The following is a 20,644-nucleotide window of genomic DNA, read 5'->3' on the forward strand; positions in this document are numbered from 1 at the left end:
AAAATAAAACAATGTGAAAATGATGTCCTTTTAAACACTAAGTCACAGTATAATTCTCTTCAAAGAAATGGCCTCACAAAACCCTTTCTAAATCCAAACAACCTAACCCTATTAAACTTTTAATGTGTTGAGTCTTCTCATTAGTTCTTGGCCATGCTGGTGTGTCTAACAACTCTATTTGAAATGTAGTATCTATTGTCTTCCTGTCTCAGTAAAATTGCCATGAAGAGTCCTGTTACAGGTGGACACTACTGACAGAAACAAAATTGCCAAGAATGTTTCAACATATAAGAGTTACCCATAGTATCATTAAAGATAACCTGGTAAAAAAATATTTCATACATTATCACGAAGAACTATCCATGTTATAGAAAAGATCCTATTCTTACTAAATCAACATCTGAATATTACCAAATCATCTACTGACTGTGTTTCATTTTTTAATTGTTTTGGCTCGATGGCCTAAATATATCTATTGAGCTCCCTGGTGTATAGCTCCTTCATGGAGGCATTTTTGATTCCAAGCCATGAGAGGAATCCAACATTAAAGAGACCACATATTTTACCTACAGTCAACTTCATTTAAACTATAAAACCACCAAAAGTGGCTATTAATATATACATTTCACATATTAAATAATTTGTTCAAAATCATCTATCAAGTTAGTAAAAGAGTTAGAATTCAGATCTATGCATATATATCTTTAAAGACTACATCTTATACTATATTGTAGTTCCTCATGAGCAAAGATCTGATCAAAAACTAAATGAGATTTTGAAGTAAAGTCATCCCCTCTATGTTTTCTCCAGATTTATGTCAGCCTTAGAAATAACAAATTATAATAACAATCAATAATAACAGCCAACTTATATTTAACTTTTTCTGTGTGCTGGACATCATGTTAAGCACTTTATACTATTATGTCATTTAATCTTTGCAATAACCTCACAGAGTAAGTGCTATTGTTATCCCCACTTTACATAAAGTTGTGGTATCTCAGACTGGTTATATAACCAGCAAAATGTCAACACCTAAGAGGTAAAGATTTGATTCTAAGTAACCTCATCTAACGTGTGTTGTTATCTGCTGAGCCACAAAGAGACACATACTACTAAGTGGGATTTCTTCTTTTTTTCTCCAATAAGAAAAGTAAATTTGTATGCAATAGTGTACTTAACTACACTGTATTACCAAGTTCTCTCCCCTCCTTACTCCAGCTCCAAAACACTTGGGAATTTCCTTGCTCACAACATTGAAATCTTGAAGGGGATCAAATACTCCATTTCCCTCTTAATGTCTGGAGGCTAACTGAAGCTTATTCATTTTGTCCTTAAACCATATATTTAAGGTTACACAGAACTACATATGAATTTAAATTTGATACTTAAATGAAAATACATATTGAAGAGATGAATATAACTATATTTTTAAAATAAATTTTAAATCATTTACCCTCCCAACATCACATTCAGAGCCATTACGGATCACCATTGGATCTATAACAGAGCCATGAAGACTGTAGTCTAAAGTCACACATACAACATCTCGTACATAAGCATAAATCACAGCAACATTTTCTTGATGGAAAGGAGATCGAGAAGGGTAGGTACAAACTAATCTGCCACATATAAGATTCCTGCAAAAATAACAAAATTACATGATTATAATACATCAGGCATTTATTAGAAATGCTTCCTATTTGCTTTCTTTGACAAAAAAAAAAAAAAATGTTGATCATCAATGACAATGAATCCAGGGATTTTAACACTAACATTAAAAGCAAAAGCAAAAAGTAAAAAAGTATAAAGCCATTGAACCAAGATTAGCTTTCAGTGCTACTAATGGCCTTTTATTCACTCTTCAGATTTATATACTTATTGTCAATTCACTCAAACAATTTATATCCCTATAATAGAGGGATATAAAGATAAATAAGTTGTTACCCCCTACCCTCAAGAACCTTATCATCTAATACTAAATGTGGTACAAAGCCCATTAAAATTATTACAAATTAAATAAACAAATTCTTACAGAGATTTAAGATGAGGACACATTCTCACTTAGCAGTTAGGGAAGATGCCATCTGACTCAAAGTTTACAAATTAGTAGGATTTCAACAGGCAAAGTAAGGTATTTCTATACAAAAGTAATAGCACAAGCAAATAAAGGAAGTATAAAACTATCTGGTATATGTACCAATCTACAAATTCCATGAGTACAAGGATCATGTATGATTTGCTAACTAGTAGCTAGCCCAGTGTCCAGCACATAGTAGGTTCTTAATAAACATTTCTAAAATAAATTCAGGACAAAATATCAAAGAGCTGCCTCTTTAGATGCACACAAAAATGAACTTCAATTTATAGACACTGGGCAGTAATTGAATGAATTACTTGGGCATGAATGAATCAGCTTGGGCAAGTAATTGAATGAATGGGGACAGTATTTTTATAAAGAATAACGAACAGATTCAGAAAGAAGAGGTACAACAGGTATTATTAGTTTCAATTATGTATTTGATTTAGGAATGTAATGGTCATCTAAAAATTTCGTGGAAATTTAAGCCTGTCACACAAGAAATATGTCAGGGCTAGATATTTTGATTTGAGATTCAGTCCCATATACATGTAATACTTGGAACCACTGGAATGAATGACATATATAAAGAAAAACTAAAGAAAGAATCTTATAGAACATAAGAAAATATCTTTAATATTTGCATAGCATACCTCCATGAACATATTTTATATTTGCCTCTTTCCAGACCGCAGTTCCCAAACCTATCACTTTGAGACTGTATTTCTTCATAGCAGGCAAATGGAGCATTTTTTGAACCTGTCAAAATTAAAAATGTATTTGGATTAAAACTTGCTTTCTTTTTCATCTACTTCCATTTCCTCATATGTTATATGTCTCCTTTTCCTTTTTCTCTATTCTCTAATTAAAAGCTTTTCCTAGTGAGGTTGTAGAAAAAGAGAAAGAATTAAAGTTAAAAGGCAATGCTACTGGTTATCTTTTTTTTCTTTTTTTCTTTTTTTTTTTTTTGCTTCATTTCCCATTATTTTCATCACAAAAGATATTATGAAGGGAGGGAAGAGTTATAGATGTGTAAACCCTGAAAGGCCTCTGTGAAGGAAGGCAACAGAAAGATAACATAGAAAACTATACTTGTTCTCCTCTATTCGGAGTAGGAACTCATAAAAAGCCAGCTCTGTAACAAAATCTCATTGAAGAAATGTCACTGTATCTTCAGGAAGTCTAAAATAAAGGGACCAAAATTATCAACTTACATATTTTCCTATATTTTTCCTTCATTACTATATGAGTTTTTTATTGCTTTGTAAAAGACTACCAAAACCTTGGCAGCTTACAACACCCATTTATAATGTCGCAGTTGCTGTAAATCAGAAGTCCAGCAAGGCACAAGTGATCTCTCTGCTCAGGGTCTTACTAGGCTGAAATAAAGTTATCGGCTGGAGTTGTAGTCTCATCTGAGGCTGGAATCCTCTTAAGAGCTCACTGATTGTTGACAGAATTCAGTTTGGTTTTTTTTGCAGTCGTAGCTCCATTTTCTTACTATCTGCCAGGGGCTGATCTTGGCTCATAGGAACTCCCGATCAGGTCCTAGTCACACATCCCTCTCACAACATGGCAGCTTATTTCTTCCAAACCAGCAGGAGAATCTTTCTGACATCTCCCATATTTTAAGGGTTCACATGATTAGGTCAGGCCCACTCAGAATGATCTCTATTAATTCAAAGTTGACTGACTGTGGACCTTAATTACATCTTGAAAAGTCCTTCATCTTCACTATGTAATCTAATCCCAGGAACAATAGTCCATCATATATTCACTGGTTTTGCCCCAACTCAAAGGGGATTGATTATCTAAGGCATGCACACCAGGAGAGTCATGGGGGCCACCTTAGAGTTCTGTCTAGCACAGTTACCTTCTCCAAAATGAAGCTTGCTAAGCCTAACTGCTTCATCTATAAAAGCAGATAATATCATCTCAATGGATAGTTATGAGAATTAATTAAAATGTTGTTTATTTAGTCACTGTGGATTTCCATCTAATCCCCCTCTATATTCTTTTAAGATCAAGAGTGTCTCTCCTGTTTACCTGCCCTTCATGAGTTACATTTATCCCCACTATTCTTTTTAATTCTTTATTGTGTACTAATTTTTTATCTTTCCACCATTTTTAAACACTGGCCTACCAAAGGTGATTGCATAGATACCATGAAGACAGGCAACGTTATTTCTGAGTATTCACAATGTTTATCCAAGACAATTGTAAATCTAAGGCACTAGATTAGGAATGCCAATGCAGGGCTTGTTAAGCACCATGATAATGCCCAGAAAAAAACAGAAATTGAATAATTCAGTCCAGTTTGGAAAGGTAATATAAAAGAATATGTTAGGCACAGAGCAGTCAGATGAGTTCTGTTGAAAGTGATGTTCTTCTTCCCAGTCCAATTTATATTAGTCCACCTATCGCATCTAAAGGTACCAATGAGCCCTATTATTAACTTCTCCCTTGGAGACCCTCTCTCATTAGTGTTAGAGACTTTCTCTCAGATAAGTCTGGGTTTTCCAGGGTGAGAGGGAAACACTAAAAGTGCAACACTTTGCAAATGACAAGTCACATGTCAAATATACCTTTAAATCCAACATACTGACCAAGTAAGAAAATTTGCCCTTCCATAGTCCGAATAGTATATTTAGATTCTCTGTACCCTGTTACCAAATGCTATGAGGTGCAATAAAGTCGTGAGCATAACCTAACTTCTCACTCACCTCATCTCACATTCCCCTTATCGGCATGAATGCATTATTTGTTTCATTCTTTTACAATATTTTTCATAACTCCTGTTTCTATCTAAAATATTCTTAGAGAGAGACGTCATAGGAATGGCGGTAGAAGGGCGCACTTTCTGAGTTCTCCTCCGGATCTTATTACAAACAAGACCTATAACCCATCAAAGAACTCTTTGCTCATCACAGAGAACAGCTAAGAGACTCCTGGATTACTTGAAGCTAAGGATTACTTGAAGGTGCGCTAATTGGGCGAGCAGGGGAAGGAAGGGAGCTGAGTGAAAACTCCCGGCCGGCGGCGGCGGGAAATCCCAGCCCGCAGCGGAGTCTCAGCAGGCGGCAGCAAAAACCGAAAACCGCGGTGGCACCCACAGTTCCGGGCATGCACGGGATCCCAGGGCGGAACGGAGAGCACAGAGACCAGGAGGTGGGCTCTTTCCCTGCGTCCCACGGCTGATTTCTCCCGCCGGGAGGGCAGCCAGTGGGCCCTAGGGCGGACAAAGAACACAGACTCCATACCTGGGCCCCTCCCCCGCCCCTCTCTTCCAATCCTACCCTGCCCTTCCAGAGACTTAAACTGGCCCCTGAACTGAGGAGAGGTGTCAGATTACAGAGGAGCCGTAGTAGTGCTCAGGCTCTGGGAAGCCTGACTGGCAGCCCTGACCCAGGGAGACTGGGAAGTGTGTGATTTTGGCTGGGCTAGGAGAGAAGAGACTCCTCCACCCCCAGCCACCACCTTTTCTGGCCTGCGGGAAGAGGGTGATGCGCGGCTGGGCTGGGAGAGAGAAGACCCCTCCATCCCCAGCCCCCACCCTTTCTGGCCTGCCTAGGGCGGGGCAAGTGCAACTGCAGAGACACACCCAGAGATCAGCAGTAAGGCAGGCACAGCTCTGGGCTTTCAGCAGATCAGAAATCTCCCGCCCGCACTCCCCCATACACACACACACTGAAGAAGTGCCCTAAGACTCAGGAGTACTGGACACGGGGCTGGTGGTGCTACTCTCAGTGTGCATATGTGCAGACAAGGGCAGAAACTGCACTGACTTTGTAAAAACTATCATCCAGACCCCTCAGGCCCACGCATTTAAGTCTGCAGTCCCAAAGTCACTCTGGGCACCAGGTGACTGGCTCTGCCTGCGCAATAAGCAGGGGGCTCTTTGGTACAGCAGAGGACAACCTGGACATTGCTTGGTGGGCTTAGGCCGAGACTGTCGCTGCTTTTTGTTTTGCTTTGTTTTGTTTTGTTTTGTTTTGTTTTGGTTTGGTTTTTTTGTGGGCTTATATCTTTTTATTTTCATTAGTCTCATTTCACTGGAGTGGAATACACAACTGTACTTAATATAGCACTTGGAACATAGTAACCTTTTAGAGAATGTTCCATTACTTGGACTAATGGCACCTTTGGTGTTTAACATCTGTTTTGTTTTGTTTTGCTTTGTCTTTATATCTTTGATATCTTTGCCTGTGTCGAGTGGGGGTTATCGGGTGTTTTTGCATGTGAATGTATTTGATTTTTTTCTTTGTTGTTGTTGTTGCTGTTGTGCTTGGTGATTTGCTTTGTTCTGAAACTGCCCTGCCGGGGCCCAGCTTTAGAGGCACGGTCAGCAGATCAGAAATCTCCCGCCCGCACCCCCCCATACACAAACACACTGAAGAAGTGCCCTAAGACTCAGGAGTACTGGACACGGGGCTGGTGGTGCTACTCTCAGTGTGCATACATGCAGGCAAGGGCAGAAACTGCACTGAATTTGTAAAAACTATCATCCAGACCCCTCAGGCCCACGCATTTAAGTCTGCAGTCCTAAAGTCACTCTGGGCACCAGGTGACCGGCTCTGCCTGCGCAATAAGCAGGGGGCTCTTTGGTACAGCAGAGGACAACCTGGACATTGCTTGGTGGGCTCAGGCAGAGACTGTCGCTGCTTTTTGTTTTGCTTTGCTTTGTTTTGTTTTGCTTTGTCTTTATATCTTTGATATCTTTGCCCGTGTCGAGTGGGGGTTATCGGCTGTTTTTTGCATGTGAATGTACTTGATTTTTTTCTTTGCTGTTGTCGTTGCTGTTGTGCTTGGTGATTTGCTTTGTTCTGAAACTGCCCTGCCAGGGCCCAGCTTGAAAGGCACGGGATTCAGCATATCCAGGGGCCAACTCCAGACCAAACTGGAGTGCTGCTGGGTTTGACCTGCGGGTCACACACCCAGAGGGGGTTCTCTGCAGGCACTGGAGCCCATAGAGGCCAAACCACATTTGGGTGGTCAACCCTCACGCAGCAGAGCGCCCTGCGGGGGGCAGAGCCAAGTCTCAGAACAGGTCAGCCCAGGAGTTAACCCCACCTACTCACAAGCAAAAAGCAATTAAAGATCTTCTTGAACAGGACAATATACACAACACAAGAGTCACTTTTGGAGCACACGCAGAGGAGGACGACATGGTGCGAGTCAAATATAAAGGACACATACTACATAAGATAACCTAGCAAGAACTAAGAACTCTAGGGGATCTATCTAATATATCAAAATAAACACAGTCAGCCAGAATGGGGAAACAAAGATACACGTCCCAAATAAAAGAACAGAAGAAGCCTCCACAACTGGAACCAAATGAAGCAGACGTAACCAACCTCTCAGAGACAGAGTTCAGAACACTGGTGATAAGAATGTTTAAGGAGCTTAGAGAAGACATAAAGAAGGATGTAGAAATCATAACGAACGAGCTTAGAGAAAACATAAAGAAGGATGTAGAAATCATAACGAACAACCAGTTAGAACTAAAGAACACAATTACCGAAATTAAGAACTCACTTGAAGGAATTACCAGCAGGCTAGGTGAAGCAGTGGATCGAATCAGCGACTTAGAGGACAAGGTAGCAGAGATCACCCAAACGGAACAACAGAAAGAAAAAAGAATAAAAAACAATGAGGATGGGCTAAGAGACCTCTGGGATAACATCAAGTGCAACAACATGCGCATCATAGGAATACCAGAAGGTGAAGAGAGGAAGCAAGGGATTGAGAACATATTTGAAGTAATAATGTCCGAAAACTTCCCCAACCTGATGAAGGAAACCAACATACAAGCCCAGGAAGTGCAGAGAGTTCCAACCAGGATTAACCCAAACAGGTCCACACCAAGACACATTACAGTTAAAATGGCAAAGCTTAAAGACAAAGAGAGAATCCTAAAAGCAGCAAGAGAAAGAGGGAGGGTTCCATACAAGGGAACTCCCATAAGACTATCAAATGATTTTTCTACAGAAACATTGAAGGCCAGGAGGGAGTGGCAGGAGATACTCAAAGTGATGGAAAACAAAGGCCTACAACCTAGATTGCTTTATCCAGCAAGGCTATCATTTAAAGTTGATGGAGAGATAAAGAGCTTTCCAGAAAAAAATAAGCTAAAGGAATTTATTACCACCAAGCCAGCATTGCAAGAAATACTAAAAGGACTTCTGTAAATAGAAGAAAGATCAAAACAACCTAACTACAAATATAAAAATGGCAATAACTATGTACCTGTTAATAATCACTTTAAATGTAAATGGATTAAATGCTCCAATCAAGAGACATAGGGTGGCTGACTGGATAAGAAAGCAAGACCCTTGTATATGCTGTATACAAGAGACTCACCTCAGAACAAAAGACACACACAGGCTGAAAGTGAAGGGTTGGAGTAAGATCTTTCATGCAAATGGAAACGAGAAAAAAGCTGGAGTTGCAATACTTATATCTGACAAAATAGACTTTAAAATGAAGACCATACTAAAAGACAAAGATGGGCACTATATAATAATAAAGGGATCGATCCGACAAGAGGACATAACCCTAGTAAACATCTATGCACCCAACATAGGAGCACCTAAATATATAAAACAGGTACTGACTGACATAAAGACAGAGATCAACAGTAACACTATTATAGTAGGGGACTTCAACACACCTCTGACAACAAGGGACAGGTCTTCCAGACAGAAAATCAATATGGAAACAACAGCCTTAAATGATACATTGGACCACTTGGATTTAATCGATATTTTCAGAACATTTCACCCCAATGCTGCAAAATACACGTTTTTCTCAAGCGCACATGGAACATTTTCCAAGATAGATCATATGTTAGGCCACAAAACAAGTCTTGATAAATTTAAGAAAATTGAAATCATACCAATTGTCTTCTCTGATCACAATGCTATGAAATTAGAAATGAACTACAGGAAAAAAACTGGAAGACACACCAATTCATGGAGGCTGAATAAATAATGAATGGGTCAAGCAGGAGATCAAGGAAGAAATCAAAAGATATCTCGAGACAAATGAAAATGAAAACACGACGACCCAAAATCTATGGGATGCCGCGAAAGCAATCCTAAGAGGGAAATTCATAGCTTTGCAGGCCTACCTAAAGAAACAAGAAACATCACTAATCAACAGTTTATCTTCACATTTAAGGGATTTGGAAAAAGAACAGCAAAATAAGCCCAAAGGGAGCACAAGGAAGGAGATAATAAAGATCAGAGAAGAAATAAATGAAATAGAAACCAGAAAAACAATACAAAAGATCAATGAATCCAAGAGTTGGCTCTTAGAGAAGATAAACAAAATCGACAAACCTTTAGCCAGACTCATTAAAAAAAAGAGAGAGAGGGCCCAAATTAATAAAATCAGAAATGAAAGAGGAGAAGTGACAACGGACACTGCAGAAATACAAAAAGTTTTAAGAAGTTACTATGAGCAACTATATGCCAACAAATTTGACAATCTGGAAGAAATGGACAATTTTCTAGAGGCGTACAACCTTCCAAGGCTAACTCAAGAAGAAACAGAAAACCTGAATAGACTGATTACCACCACGGAAATTGAATCAGTAATCAACAGTCTCCCAACAAACAAAAGCCCTGGACCAGATGGCTTTACAGGTGAATTTTACAAACGTTCAAAAAAGAATTATCACCTATTCTCCTCAAGCTCTTCCAAAAAATCCAGAAGGACGGAAGACTCCCAAACACTTTTTACGAAGCCACTATCACCCTGATCCCAAAATCAGACAAAGACACCACAAAAAAAGAAAACTACAGGCCGATATCTCTAATGAACATAGATGCAAAAATCCTCAACAAAATATTAGCGAACAGAATTCAGCAATACATTAAAAAGATCATTCACCATGATCCAGTGGGATTCATCCCTGGTATGCAAGGGTGGTTCAACATCCGCAAATCAATTAACGTGATACACCACATTAACAAAATGAAAAATAAAAATCACATGATCATATCAACAGATGCAGAAAAAGCATTTGATAAAATCCAACAGCCATTTATGATAAAAACCCTTAAGGAAGTGGGAATAGAGGGATCATATCTCAACATAATAAAGGCCATATATGGCAAACCCACAGCTAACATCATACTCAATGGGGAAAAGCTAAAACCATTCCCCCTAAGATCAGGAACAAGGCAAGGTTGCCCACTATCTCCGCTTCTATTCAACATAGTGCTGGAAGTTCTAGCCACAGCAATCAGACAAGAAAAAGAAATAAAAGGCATCCAAATTGGTAAGGAGGAAGTAAAGTTATCATTGTATGCAGATGATATGATACTATATATAGAGAACCCTAAAGACTCCACCAAGAAGCTATTAGAGCTGATAGATGAATTTAGTAAAGTAGCAGGATACAAAATTAATATTCAGAAATCAGTTGCATTTGTATATACCAATAATAAAACATCAGAAGGAGAAATTAAAAAACAATCCCATTTACAATTGCTCCAAAGACTATAAAATACCTGGGAATAAATTTAACCAAAGAAGTAAAAGACCTGTACTCAGAAAATTATAAGACACTGAAGAAAGGAATGAGGAAGATATAAACAGATGGAAACACATATCATGTTCATGGATAGGAAGAATTAATATAGTTAAAATGTCCATACTGCCTAAGGCAATATACATATTCAACGCAATTCCTATCAAACTACTAACGTCGTTTTTCACAGAAATAGAACATATAATCCTAAAATTTATATGGGACCATAAAAGACCCGGAATAGCAAAGGCAATCTTGAGAAATAAGAACAAAGTAGGAGGTATAACAATACCTGACTTCAAATTATACTACAAGGCTACAGTAATCAAAACAGCATGGTACTGGCATAAAAAGAGACACATAGATCAATGGAACAGAATAGAGAGTCTAGAAATAAATCCACGCCTATATGGCCATTTAATCTACGACAATGGAAGCAAGAATGTACGATGGGGTAAAGACAGTCTATTCAATAAATGGTGCTGGGAAACCTGGACAGACGCATGCAAAGAAATGAAGCTGGACCACCTCCTTACACCATATACAAAAATAAATTCAAAATGGCTTAAAGACTTAAATGTAAGATCTGAAACCATAAAATACCTAGAAGAAAATATAGGAAGAAACTTCTCAGACATTACCCGGAGTAAGATTTTTACTGATATATCCCCTCGATCGAGGGAAGTAAGAGAAAAAATAAACATATGGGATTATATCAAACTAAAAAGTTTTTTCACAGCAAAGGAAATCATCAATAAAACAAAAAGGGATCCTACTGAATGGGAAAAGATATTTGCCAGTGATATATCTGATAAGGGATTAATACCACAAATCTATGAAAAACTCACTCAACTCAACTCCAAAAAAACAAACGACCCAATTAAAAAATGGGCAGAGGACTTGAAGAGACATTTTTCTAAAAAGGACATACAGATGGCAAACAAACATATGAAGAAATGCTCAACCTCACTAACCATCAGAGAAATGCAAATAAAAACCACAATGAGATACCACCTCACCCCAGTCAAAATGGCTATCATCAATAAATTAACAAACAACAAGTGCTGGCGCGGATGTGCAGAAAAGGGAACGCTTGTGCACTGTTGGTGGGATTGCAAATTGGTGCAGCCACTATGGAAAACAGTATGGAGGTATCTCAAAAATCTGAAAATGGAACTACCCTATGATCCAGTAATTCCACTCCTAGGTATCTATCCGGAGAAATCCAAAACTCCAATTCAAAAATCTTTATGCACTTCTATGTTTATTGCAGCACTATACACAATAGCTAAGACATGGAAACAACCGAAATGCCCATCGGTAGATGACTGGATCAAGAAACTGTGGTACATTTATACAATGGAGTATTACGCAGCCATAAAGAAGAAAGAAATCTTACCATTTGCAACAACATGGATGGACCTAGAGAACATTATGTTAAGTGACATAAGTCAGACGGAGAAAGATAAGTACCATGTGATCTCACTTATATGCGGAGTCTAAAGAAAAGAGTGAGTGAATGAACTAATCAGAAACAGTTTTGGAGACAAAGAGGAAAAACTGAGGGTTGCTAGATGGGTGGGGGGGGTGGGGGTGGGGGGGCAGAGTGAGGGGATTGGAGGGCAGTCGGTGACCACAGGATGGCCACGGGGTTTGAAAATTAATCTGGGGAACGTAATTTAGTGGTTACCAGAGGGTAAGGGGGTTGGGGGGTGGGAGATGAGGGTAAGGGGGATCAAATATGTGGTGATGGAAGGAGAACTGACTCTGGGTGGTGAACACACAATGTAATTTATAGATGATGTGATACAGAATTGCACACCTGAAATCTATGTAATTTTACTAACAATTGTCACCCCAATAAATTAAAAAAAAAAAAGTCAAGAGATAATAAATGTTGGCGAGGATATGGGGCAAATGGAACATGCCCACTGTTGGTGGGAATGCAAATTGGCACAGCAACTACAAAGAACAGTGTGGCGGTTCCTCAAAACTTTAAAAATAGCACTACCATACGATCCAGCAATCCCAGTTGCAATCCATTTCCTATCCAAAGGAAATGAAAACAAGACCTCAAGAGACATCTGTACACCCAGTTCACTGTAATTATTCACAATAGACAAAATATGGGAAAAACCTAAGTGTTCATCTAGACATACAATGGAATATAATTCAGTCATGAAACAGAAGGAAATCCTGCCATTTGCAACAACCTGGATAAAACTGGTGGGTAATAATATCCACTACGTGATTAAGTCAGAAAGGGAAAGACAAAAACTCCATGATATCACTTATATGTGGAATCTAAAAAAAGCCAAACTCATAGAAACAGAGAGTACAGTGTAGTTACTATGGGCTGGGAGGAGGAGAAAAAGGGATGTTCATCAAAGGGTACAAACTTCCACTTATAAGATGAGTCAAATTCTGAGAATCTAAGGTACTTGACATTATATACTTGAAAGCATCTTATATACTTGAAAGCATATTATATACTTGAAAGCTGCTGACAGTAGCTTTGAATGTTCTCCCCAGAAAAAAAGAAATAGTTGCTATGTGACATGATGGAAGTGTTAGCTAATGTTATAGTGTTAATCACTTTACAATATATGAGTATCAAATCAACACACTGTACACTTTAAACTTACACAATGTTATATGTTAACTATGTCTCAATAAAGCTGGGGTAGGAAAGACTTAAACTTTATACTGTAAAACTCCTAGAAGAAAACATAGGGAAAAAGCTCTTGGATATTGGTCTGGGCAACAACTTTTTGAATGTGACAAAAGCCAGGCAGCGAAAAACAAAAATAGACAAGTGGGACTGCATTATACTAAAAAACTTCTCAGCAAAGAAAACAATCAACACAGTGAAAAGGAAACATACAGAGTAAGAGAAAATATTTGCAAATCTGTATCTGATAAGGTGTTAATCTCCAAAATATATGCGACTCATACAATTCAACAGCAAAAATAATGAGATTGTAAAATAGCAAAGTACTTGAATAGACATTTCTCAAAAAGAGACAAAAAAGTAGTCATCAGATATATGAAAAGGTTCTGAACATTGCCAATCATCAAGGAAATGAAAGCTCATACCTTTGGGATACGGGCTATTATCGAAAAGTCAAAAGATAAATGTTAGCCCTTAAGGATGTGGAGAAAAGGGAACCTGTGTACACTGTTGATGGGAATAAAATTGGTAAGCCATTATAGAAAACAGCATACAGGCTCTCAAAAATTGAAAATGAACTACCTTATGATCCAGCAATCCTATTTCTGGATATAGATATAGACATAGATATAGATATAGATATATATAGATATATATAGATATATATAGAACATATATATCTATATATATAGATATATATGTAATGGATATGTTAAGTAGCCTTGATTGTGGCAATTATTTCACAACGTACGTGTATACAAAAACATCAAGTCAAATACCATAAATATATACATTTTGTCAATTATACCTTAATAAGGTTTGAAACAAGTAAAAATATAGATGTTAAACAGAATAAAGAATTTAAGTGTATATATATTTACATACAACTTACATATAGAATATGTTATACGTATATTCTGTTCTATATATATTATATTACACATACAATTGCCCACTGTCTTGATAATGTTAATAAAAATATTGAAGAGCAACTCTTTAGATGTTACAAAACAATATTACCTCTTCCAAATATGGATGCACAGCGTGCATCAAGATCATGGCAGTCTCCATCGTAACAAATAAATTTTCCTTTACATAAACGTCCATTGTATATAGTTATATCAGGATTACAGGCTCCTGAGCTTCCATTACAAAATTCAGGAAGATCACAGTCAGGATGCGCTTTGGGCCTACATTCCGAACCTACACTTAGAAACTAGTAGAAATTAAAATATAAAAAATAAAGCATTATATGTAAGATTGTTGCATTTATCAATATTTATTTCAAAACTGTGTTAATTCCATTTATAGGTTGATGATCTATTTATTCATTAATGTCTATTAGTGTCTTCCGTACAAAGCATTATGCTAATCATACTGAAAAAAATGAATGTTAACTAAAACAGGAGAGAAGACATATGTACAGGGAAAAGGATAACACAAATATGATGTGATGAGAGCCAAGGTTTTGTTTGTGTTTCAGTACAGGGAATAAAAGTCATTTTTAGCTTACGATACTTATTCCTTGGGGGTAAAAATAGTGTAATTTAGACAATTCCAAATGAAATATATTTATTCAAACCATAGTGTGTAAGTTTGGAATATTTGTAATTCTATGGTAAATATGAAACATTAATAACAGAATGAACAGAGGGAAACTGAAGGGTGATTTAAAGAGGCCCTTCAAGTCTTTGGAGAGGAAGGAACCCAATTGCAATCTTTCTCTTGAATTATCCTATAGTTAATTAAAATTTCCACATATAGAAAATTTATATAAAGAATCTTAAATGGGCATCTATCTCATACTTTTTTTCAATTCAAGTTTATTGGGGTGACAATGGTTAGTAAAGTTACATAGGTTTCAACTTTGTAACCTAAGAACCTACAGAACCTGAACTTCTGTAATACATCATCTATATATCATGCTGTGTGCTCACCACCCAGAGTCACTTCTCCTTCCATCACCATATATTTGACCTCCTTTACCCTCGTCTACCACTACCCACTGGCAACCACTAATCTATTGTCTATGAGTTTTTGTTCGCTTGTTTGTCTTGTTCCTTTGTTGTTTTCAGTTTTATATACCACAGATCAGTGAAATCATGTGGTTCTCGACTTTTTATGATTTATTTTGCTTAGCACAATAATCTCAAGATCCATCCATGTTGTTACAAATGGCACTATTTCATCTTTTCTTTTGGCAGAAGAGTATTCCATTGTGTATATATACCACATCTTCTTTATCCAAGGACACTTTGGTTTTTTCCATGTCTTGGCCACCGTAAATAAAGCTGCAATGAACATAAGCTTTACTTATCTCATACTTCTTAATTGATAGTTTCCAGGTGACACTAAAAAGATCAGAGATAAAAATGTACCACACGGTAAAGTTCAGAGAAAAATAACATAAAACTGTGTCAGTGAAGGACAGTCAAGAACATAGAACCAACCCATGCTAGGCAGTTCAACAGAAGGATTCTCATATGACAAATTTGTTACAAATATATTGAAAGAGCTGAAAAGGAGAACGGGACAGGAGTCAACATCTTAACCATATAAGCTAAAAATGTGATCTTTAAGACAGATGATTTTTAAATAAGTTAATCATTTAAGTTTTGTGCCAATATGTAGCATTTCTTTTTTTTTTAAGTTGAGAACCATATGATATCACTGATATGTGGGATATAAAACTAAAAACAACAAAGGAACAAGGCAAACAAAGAAACAAAAACTCATAGACACAGCAAATAGTTTACTGGTTACCAGAGGTAAAGCAGGGAGGGGGGTTGGTAGGGTAGATGAGGGTAAAGGGGATCAAATATATGGTGATGGAAGGAGAACTGACTCTGGGTGGTGAACACACAATGTGATATATAGATACTGTATTACAGAACTGTACACCTCAAACCTATGTAACTTTACTAACCATTGTCACCCCAATAAACTTTAATTTAAAAAAATGTAGCATTTCTAATGAGTTTCATTACTTATACATTTTTGGGAAACTGTTGTGTCTTTCAATTACATACTTACAGATACCTATCACAACCAGTACATTTTTATTTATAAAAATAGTAATACTGGAAAAGTGAATAAAAATAATCCCTTTTAATAGAGAGTTTCTGTATTGAAGAATCCTATAATAGCTCTCAATCAAGGTTTAAAAATAACAGCATTACATTAGGGAGAATAATGGCATTAGAAGTTTCAACATCCAGCTAAAGTACAAAATCAGAAGACTGATTCGGAATGTAGTACCTTCTTCTTTATTTAAAGGTCATTTATTTGACTTAGAACTGTAGGTCTAAGTGTTCTAAAGAATCCCAGATATGATTCATTATATACTTGGAAGATAATAATAAACTTAAATCTTACTTTACAGTTCTTGCAGCATAATCCTTTATCACATTGGGATCCTGATTTCAGCACACAAGTTTTAGGTTCACAACAGCTATCAGGTCCACATTGCTATGAATGAGTGGAATTCAAGTAAGAATGTCATAACATAATATAAACTTTAGTAGGAGCTATGCTTACTGTACTTTTTTTGAGTTTTGGGAAAGAACATGAATGCTGTGAACATTTATAGATTTTTGCATCTCTAAATAAATAAAATACTAAGGTACTTCAAGTAAAAACAGAGTAACTGGAATCGCACTAAATTTTAATCAACTAAAAAACAGGACAAAATATATGGAATAATTTTTTTTCAAAAATTGGATAATAGTAACAGATAGTAGAATTAGAATGGTGGTTACCAGTGCCTGGAGGGTGGGAGAAAAGGGGAGATAGTGATCAAAAAGTACAAACTTTCATTTATATTATGAATTAGTTCTCAGGATCTAATACAGCATGATGACCACAGTTTAAAAAGGATCGTATACTTGAAATTTGATAAGAGAACAGATGAAGTATTCTCACCACACACACATACGAAATGGTAACTGTGTGAGTCATGGATATGTTAATTAGTGTGAGTGTGGGAATCATTTCACAATGTATAACATATCAAAATAGCATACTGCATATCTTAAATATATACAATTTTTATTTGTCAATCATACCTCAATAAAGCTGGCGGGGAAAGGGTGTGTAGAATTTAGGCCCACTGCAATTGTAAAGAGAACAGTCCCCAAGACTTCTTACACCAATCACAAGTTCAGTGGATTCCCAAAACTATCCTCAGGTTTGATTAATTTACTGGAAGAACTCATGGATCTCACTGAAGCTGGAATACTCACAGTTATGGATTATTGTATGGAAAGGACACAAAATATAATAGCCAAGAGAAAAAACACCTAGGACAGACTACAGGAAAAGCAGTGAACATGGAGCTCCTATTATCATCACCTCATAGAATGATATACGCACTACTCTCCCAGCATTAATGTTGATACTTCCTAACTCATTCTATGAGACCAATGTTACCCCCACACCAAACATTACTAGAAAGGAAAATTACAGACCAATATCTCTCATAAATACAGATGTAAAAATCCTCAAAAAAAATTTGGTAATCAAATCCAACAATGTACAAAAAGAATTATAGATCACAACCAAGTAGGACTTATCACAAGTATGCAAGGCTGGTTCATTGTACAAATCTCAATTAATATACTCCATCTTACTGACAGGCTGAAGAAGAAAAACGATATGACCATAACAATTCATGTAGAAAAAGCATCTGACAAAATCCAACACTCACTTCTTATACAAAATGCTAGCAAAGTAGGAACAGAGGGAAACTTCCACAATCTGACAATGAACATCTAGAAAAAGTCTACAGCTAACATCACACTTATGTTGACATAAGCTTTCTCCCTAAGATGGTGAACAAGGCAAAGATGCCCCCCCACCACTCCTGTCAAAATCTTACTGTAAGTGCTAGCTAGTACAATAAGACAAGAAAATGAAATTGTTTTTAAAAATACATGTTGGCAAGAAGTAAAACTATTTTTGTCCAGAAATTACATGATTGTCTATTTAAAGAAAATTCTAAATAATCAGCTAAACAACAGCAGCAACAAAAAAACCTCCTGTGACTAATAAGTGATTGTACCAAGTTTGTTGGATACCAAGTCAACACACAAAAGTCAATTGTTTTCCTGTATAACAACAATAGAAAATGGGAATTTGTAATAAAAATCATAATATCATTTACATTAGCACTAAACAATAAAGTACTTGCCAATAGTTCTAACAAAATTTTACAGAATCTATAAGAGTAAACCTACAAACCTCTGATGAAAAGAAATCAAAGAAGGTATAAATAAATGGAGAGATATTCCATGTTTATGGACAGGAAAACTCAAAATTATTAAGTTGTCAGTAGTTCCCAACCTGATTTAGAGATTCAATGTAATTTCAATCAAAATTCTAGTGAGTTGGCAAACTGATTATAAAGTTTATATGAAGAGGCAAAAGACCCAGAACAGTCAATATAATACATAATAAGAAAAAGGAGGAGGAGGAGGAAAATTAAAGGACTGACAATACTCAACTTCAAAACTTACTATAAACTCTAATAATGACAGTGTGGTATTTAAAAAAATACACCAAAAAGAAATAACTGGAACAAAATAGAGATCCCAGAAATAGACATACACAGAGAACAAAAATCTTTGACAATAGAGCGAATGCAATTCAATAGAGGATGGATAGTCTTTTCAATAAATGGTGCTGGACAACCGCACATTCACATGGAAAATAATGACTCTATACCTTTCAAACAAACAAACAAACAAAAAAACAAACAAACAAACTCAGGGGGGAGCATTAACCAAAATGTAAAATGTCCTCCTAGAAGGTTAGATTTAAGAGGGAAGATCTCATATTAAGTACTCTTCCACAATAAAAATAATAAATAAATAAATAGAATAATACAAATCTTAAACACATTTTTTTCAAAAAGAAGGGAGCACTTTCCAACTCATTTTATGAGTCAAGAATCACTCTGACACCAAAACAAGATGAAAATACTATAAGAAAAAAACTATAGACCACAATGTCCTTATAAAAGTGTCATAATCCTGATGAAATATTGGCAAATTAAATCTAGATAGATAGATAGATAGATAGATAGATAGATAGATAGATAGATAATAGATAGATAGATGATAGATAGATAGATAGAAATCCAACTGGGGCTAATGTCAGGAATGCATGGTTGGATGAGTATTCAAAACCAATCAATGAAATGCACCATATTAACAGGAAAAAAGGCAGGAAAACTCATATGAGGAGCTCAATAAACACAGAAATAAGACATTTGACAAAATTCAACATTAATTCTTGACTATGGTGATGGAAGGAGAACTGACTCTGGGAGGTGAGCACACAATGTGATTATGTATTACAGAATTATACATTTGAAACCTATGCAATTTCACTAACCATTGTCATCCCAGTTAATTTAATTTTTAAAAAAAAATCTCTCAGCTAACTAGAAATAGAAGGGAACGTCCTCAACATGATAGAGGGATCTGTTTTTTAAAAAAATGTTTGTATCTAACACCATATTTGCTGGTGAAAGTCAGAAAATTTTCCCCCTAAAAATAAGAACAAAGCAAAGACCACTTTCAGCACTTTTAATCAACACCAGAAACAAGGTGGATTCACAAAAGTCAACTGCATTTTCGTATTAACAATGGACAACTGTCAAATAAAACATTAAAATAATACTATCAAAACCATTAAACTTTAGAAAAAATAAATTAAAGACTTTAATAAGTGGAGAGGTACACCATGTACATAGATTGGCAGACTCAATATTGGTAAGATTCCCCCAAAATTGATACATGGATACAACATAATTCCAATCAAAGTCCCTACATTTGCATGCTGATTCTCTAATTTATATGAAAATACAGATCCTAGAATAGGAAAACTATCTTGCAAAAGATGAACAAATTTGGATGGTTTACACTATTTGTTTTCAAGACTTACTGTAAAAGTACATTAATTAAGACCATGTGGAGTTGGCATAAGGATATACAAATAAATAAACAGAAAAGAACCCAGGGATAGGCACACACATATGGTAATTTATTTTCATAAGGATGTTAAGGTAAAACAATGGTGAAAATGTAGTTATATTAACAAATACTGCTAAAAACATTGATATTCATATGGAGGATAATGAATGTCAACCCAAATCTCTCAACAAAAACAAACTCCGATGCATCACAGACTAAATGTAAAAGTTTAAATCGTATAACTTCTAGTAGAAAACATAGGAGAAAATGTTCATGACCTTGGGTAAGCAAAGATTTCTTAGGACAGAAAAAGCGTGACCACAGAAGAAACAAATGATAAAATGAACTTTCTAAAAAACATACCTGTTATTCAAAGAGTTTGT

At 36.2% G+C, this 20,644-nt stretch overlaps 1 protein-coding gene across 1 annotated transcript in view; it reads right to left on the minus strand.

The window, feature by feature from the left end:
• ADAM32 (ADAM metallopeptidase domain 32) overlaps nucleotides 1–20,644 on the minus strand; it is a 92,256-nt gene that overhangs the window by 19,203 nt on the left and 52,409 nt on the right. The window contains exons 12-15 of the mRNA XM_033104017.1: nucleotides 16,663–16,755; nucleotides 14,308–14,503; nucleotides 2,731–2,836; nucleotides 1,454–1,637 (exon numbers count right to left, since the gene is read on the minus strand). Coding sequence (XP_032959908.1) covers nucleotides 1,454–1,637; nucleotides 2,731–2,836; nucleotides 14,308–14,503; nucleotides 16,663–16,755 — 579 coding nt within the window. The remainder of the gene's footprint in view (nucleotides 1–1,453; nucleotides 1,638–2,730; nucleotides 2,837–14,307; nucleotides 14,504–16,662; nucleotides 16,756–20,644) is intronic.

Source organism: Rhinolophus ferrumequinum, chromosome 4 (genome assembly GCF_004115265.2).
Source record: "Rhinolophus ferrumequinum isolate MPI-CBG mRhiFer1 chromosome 4, mRhiFer1_v1.p, whole genome shotgun sequence".
Lineage (NCBI taxonomy): Eukaryota > Metazoa > Chordata > Mammalia > Chiroptera > Rhinolophidae > Rhinolophus > Rhinolophus ferrumequinum.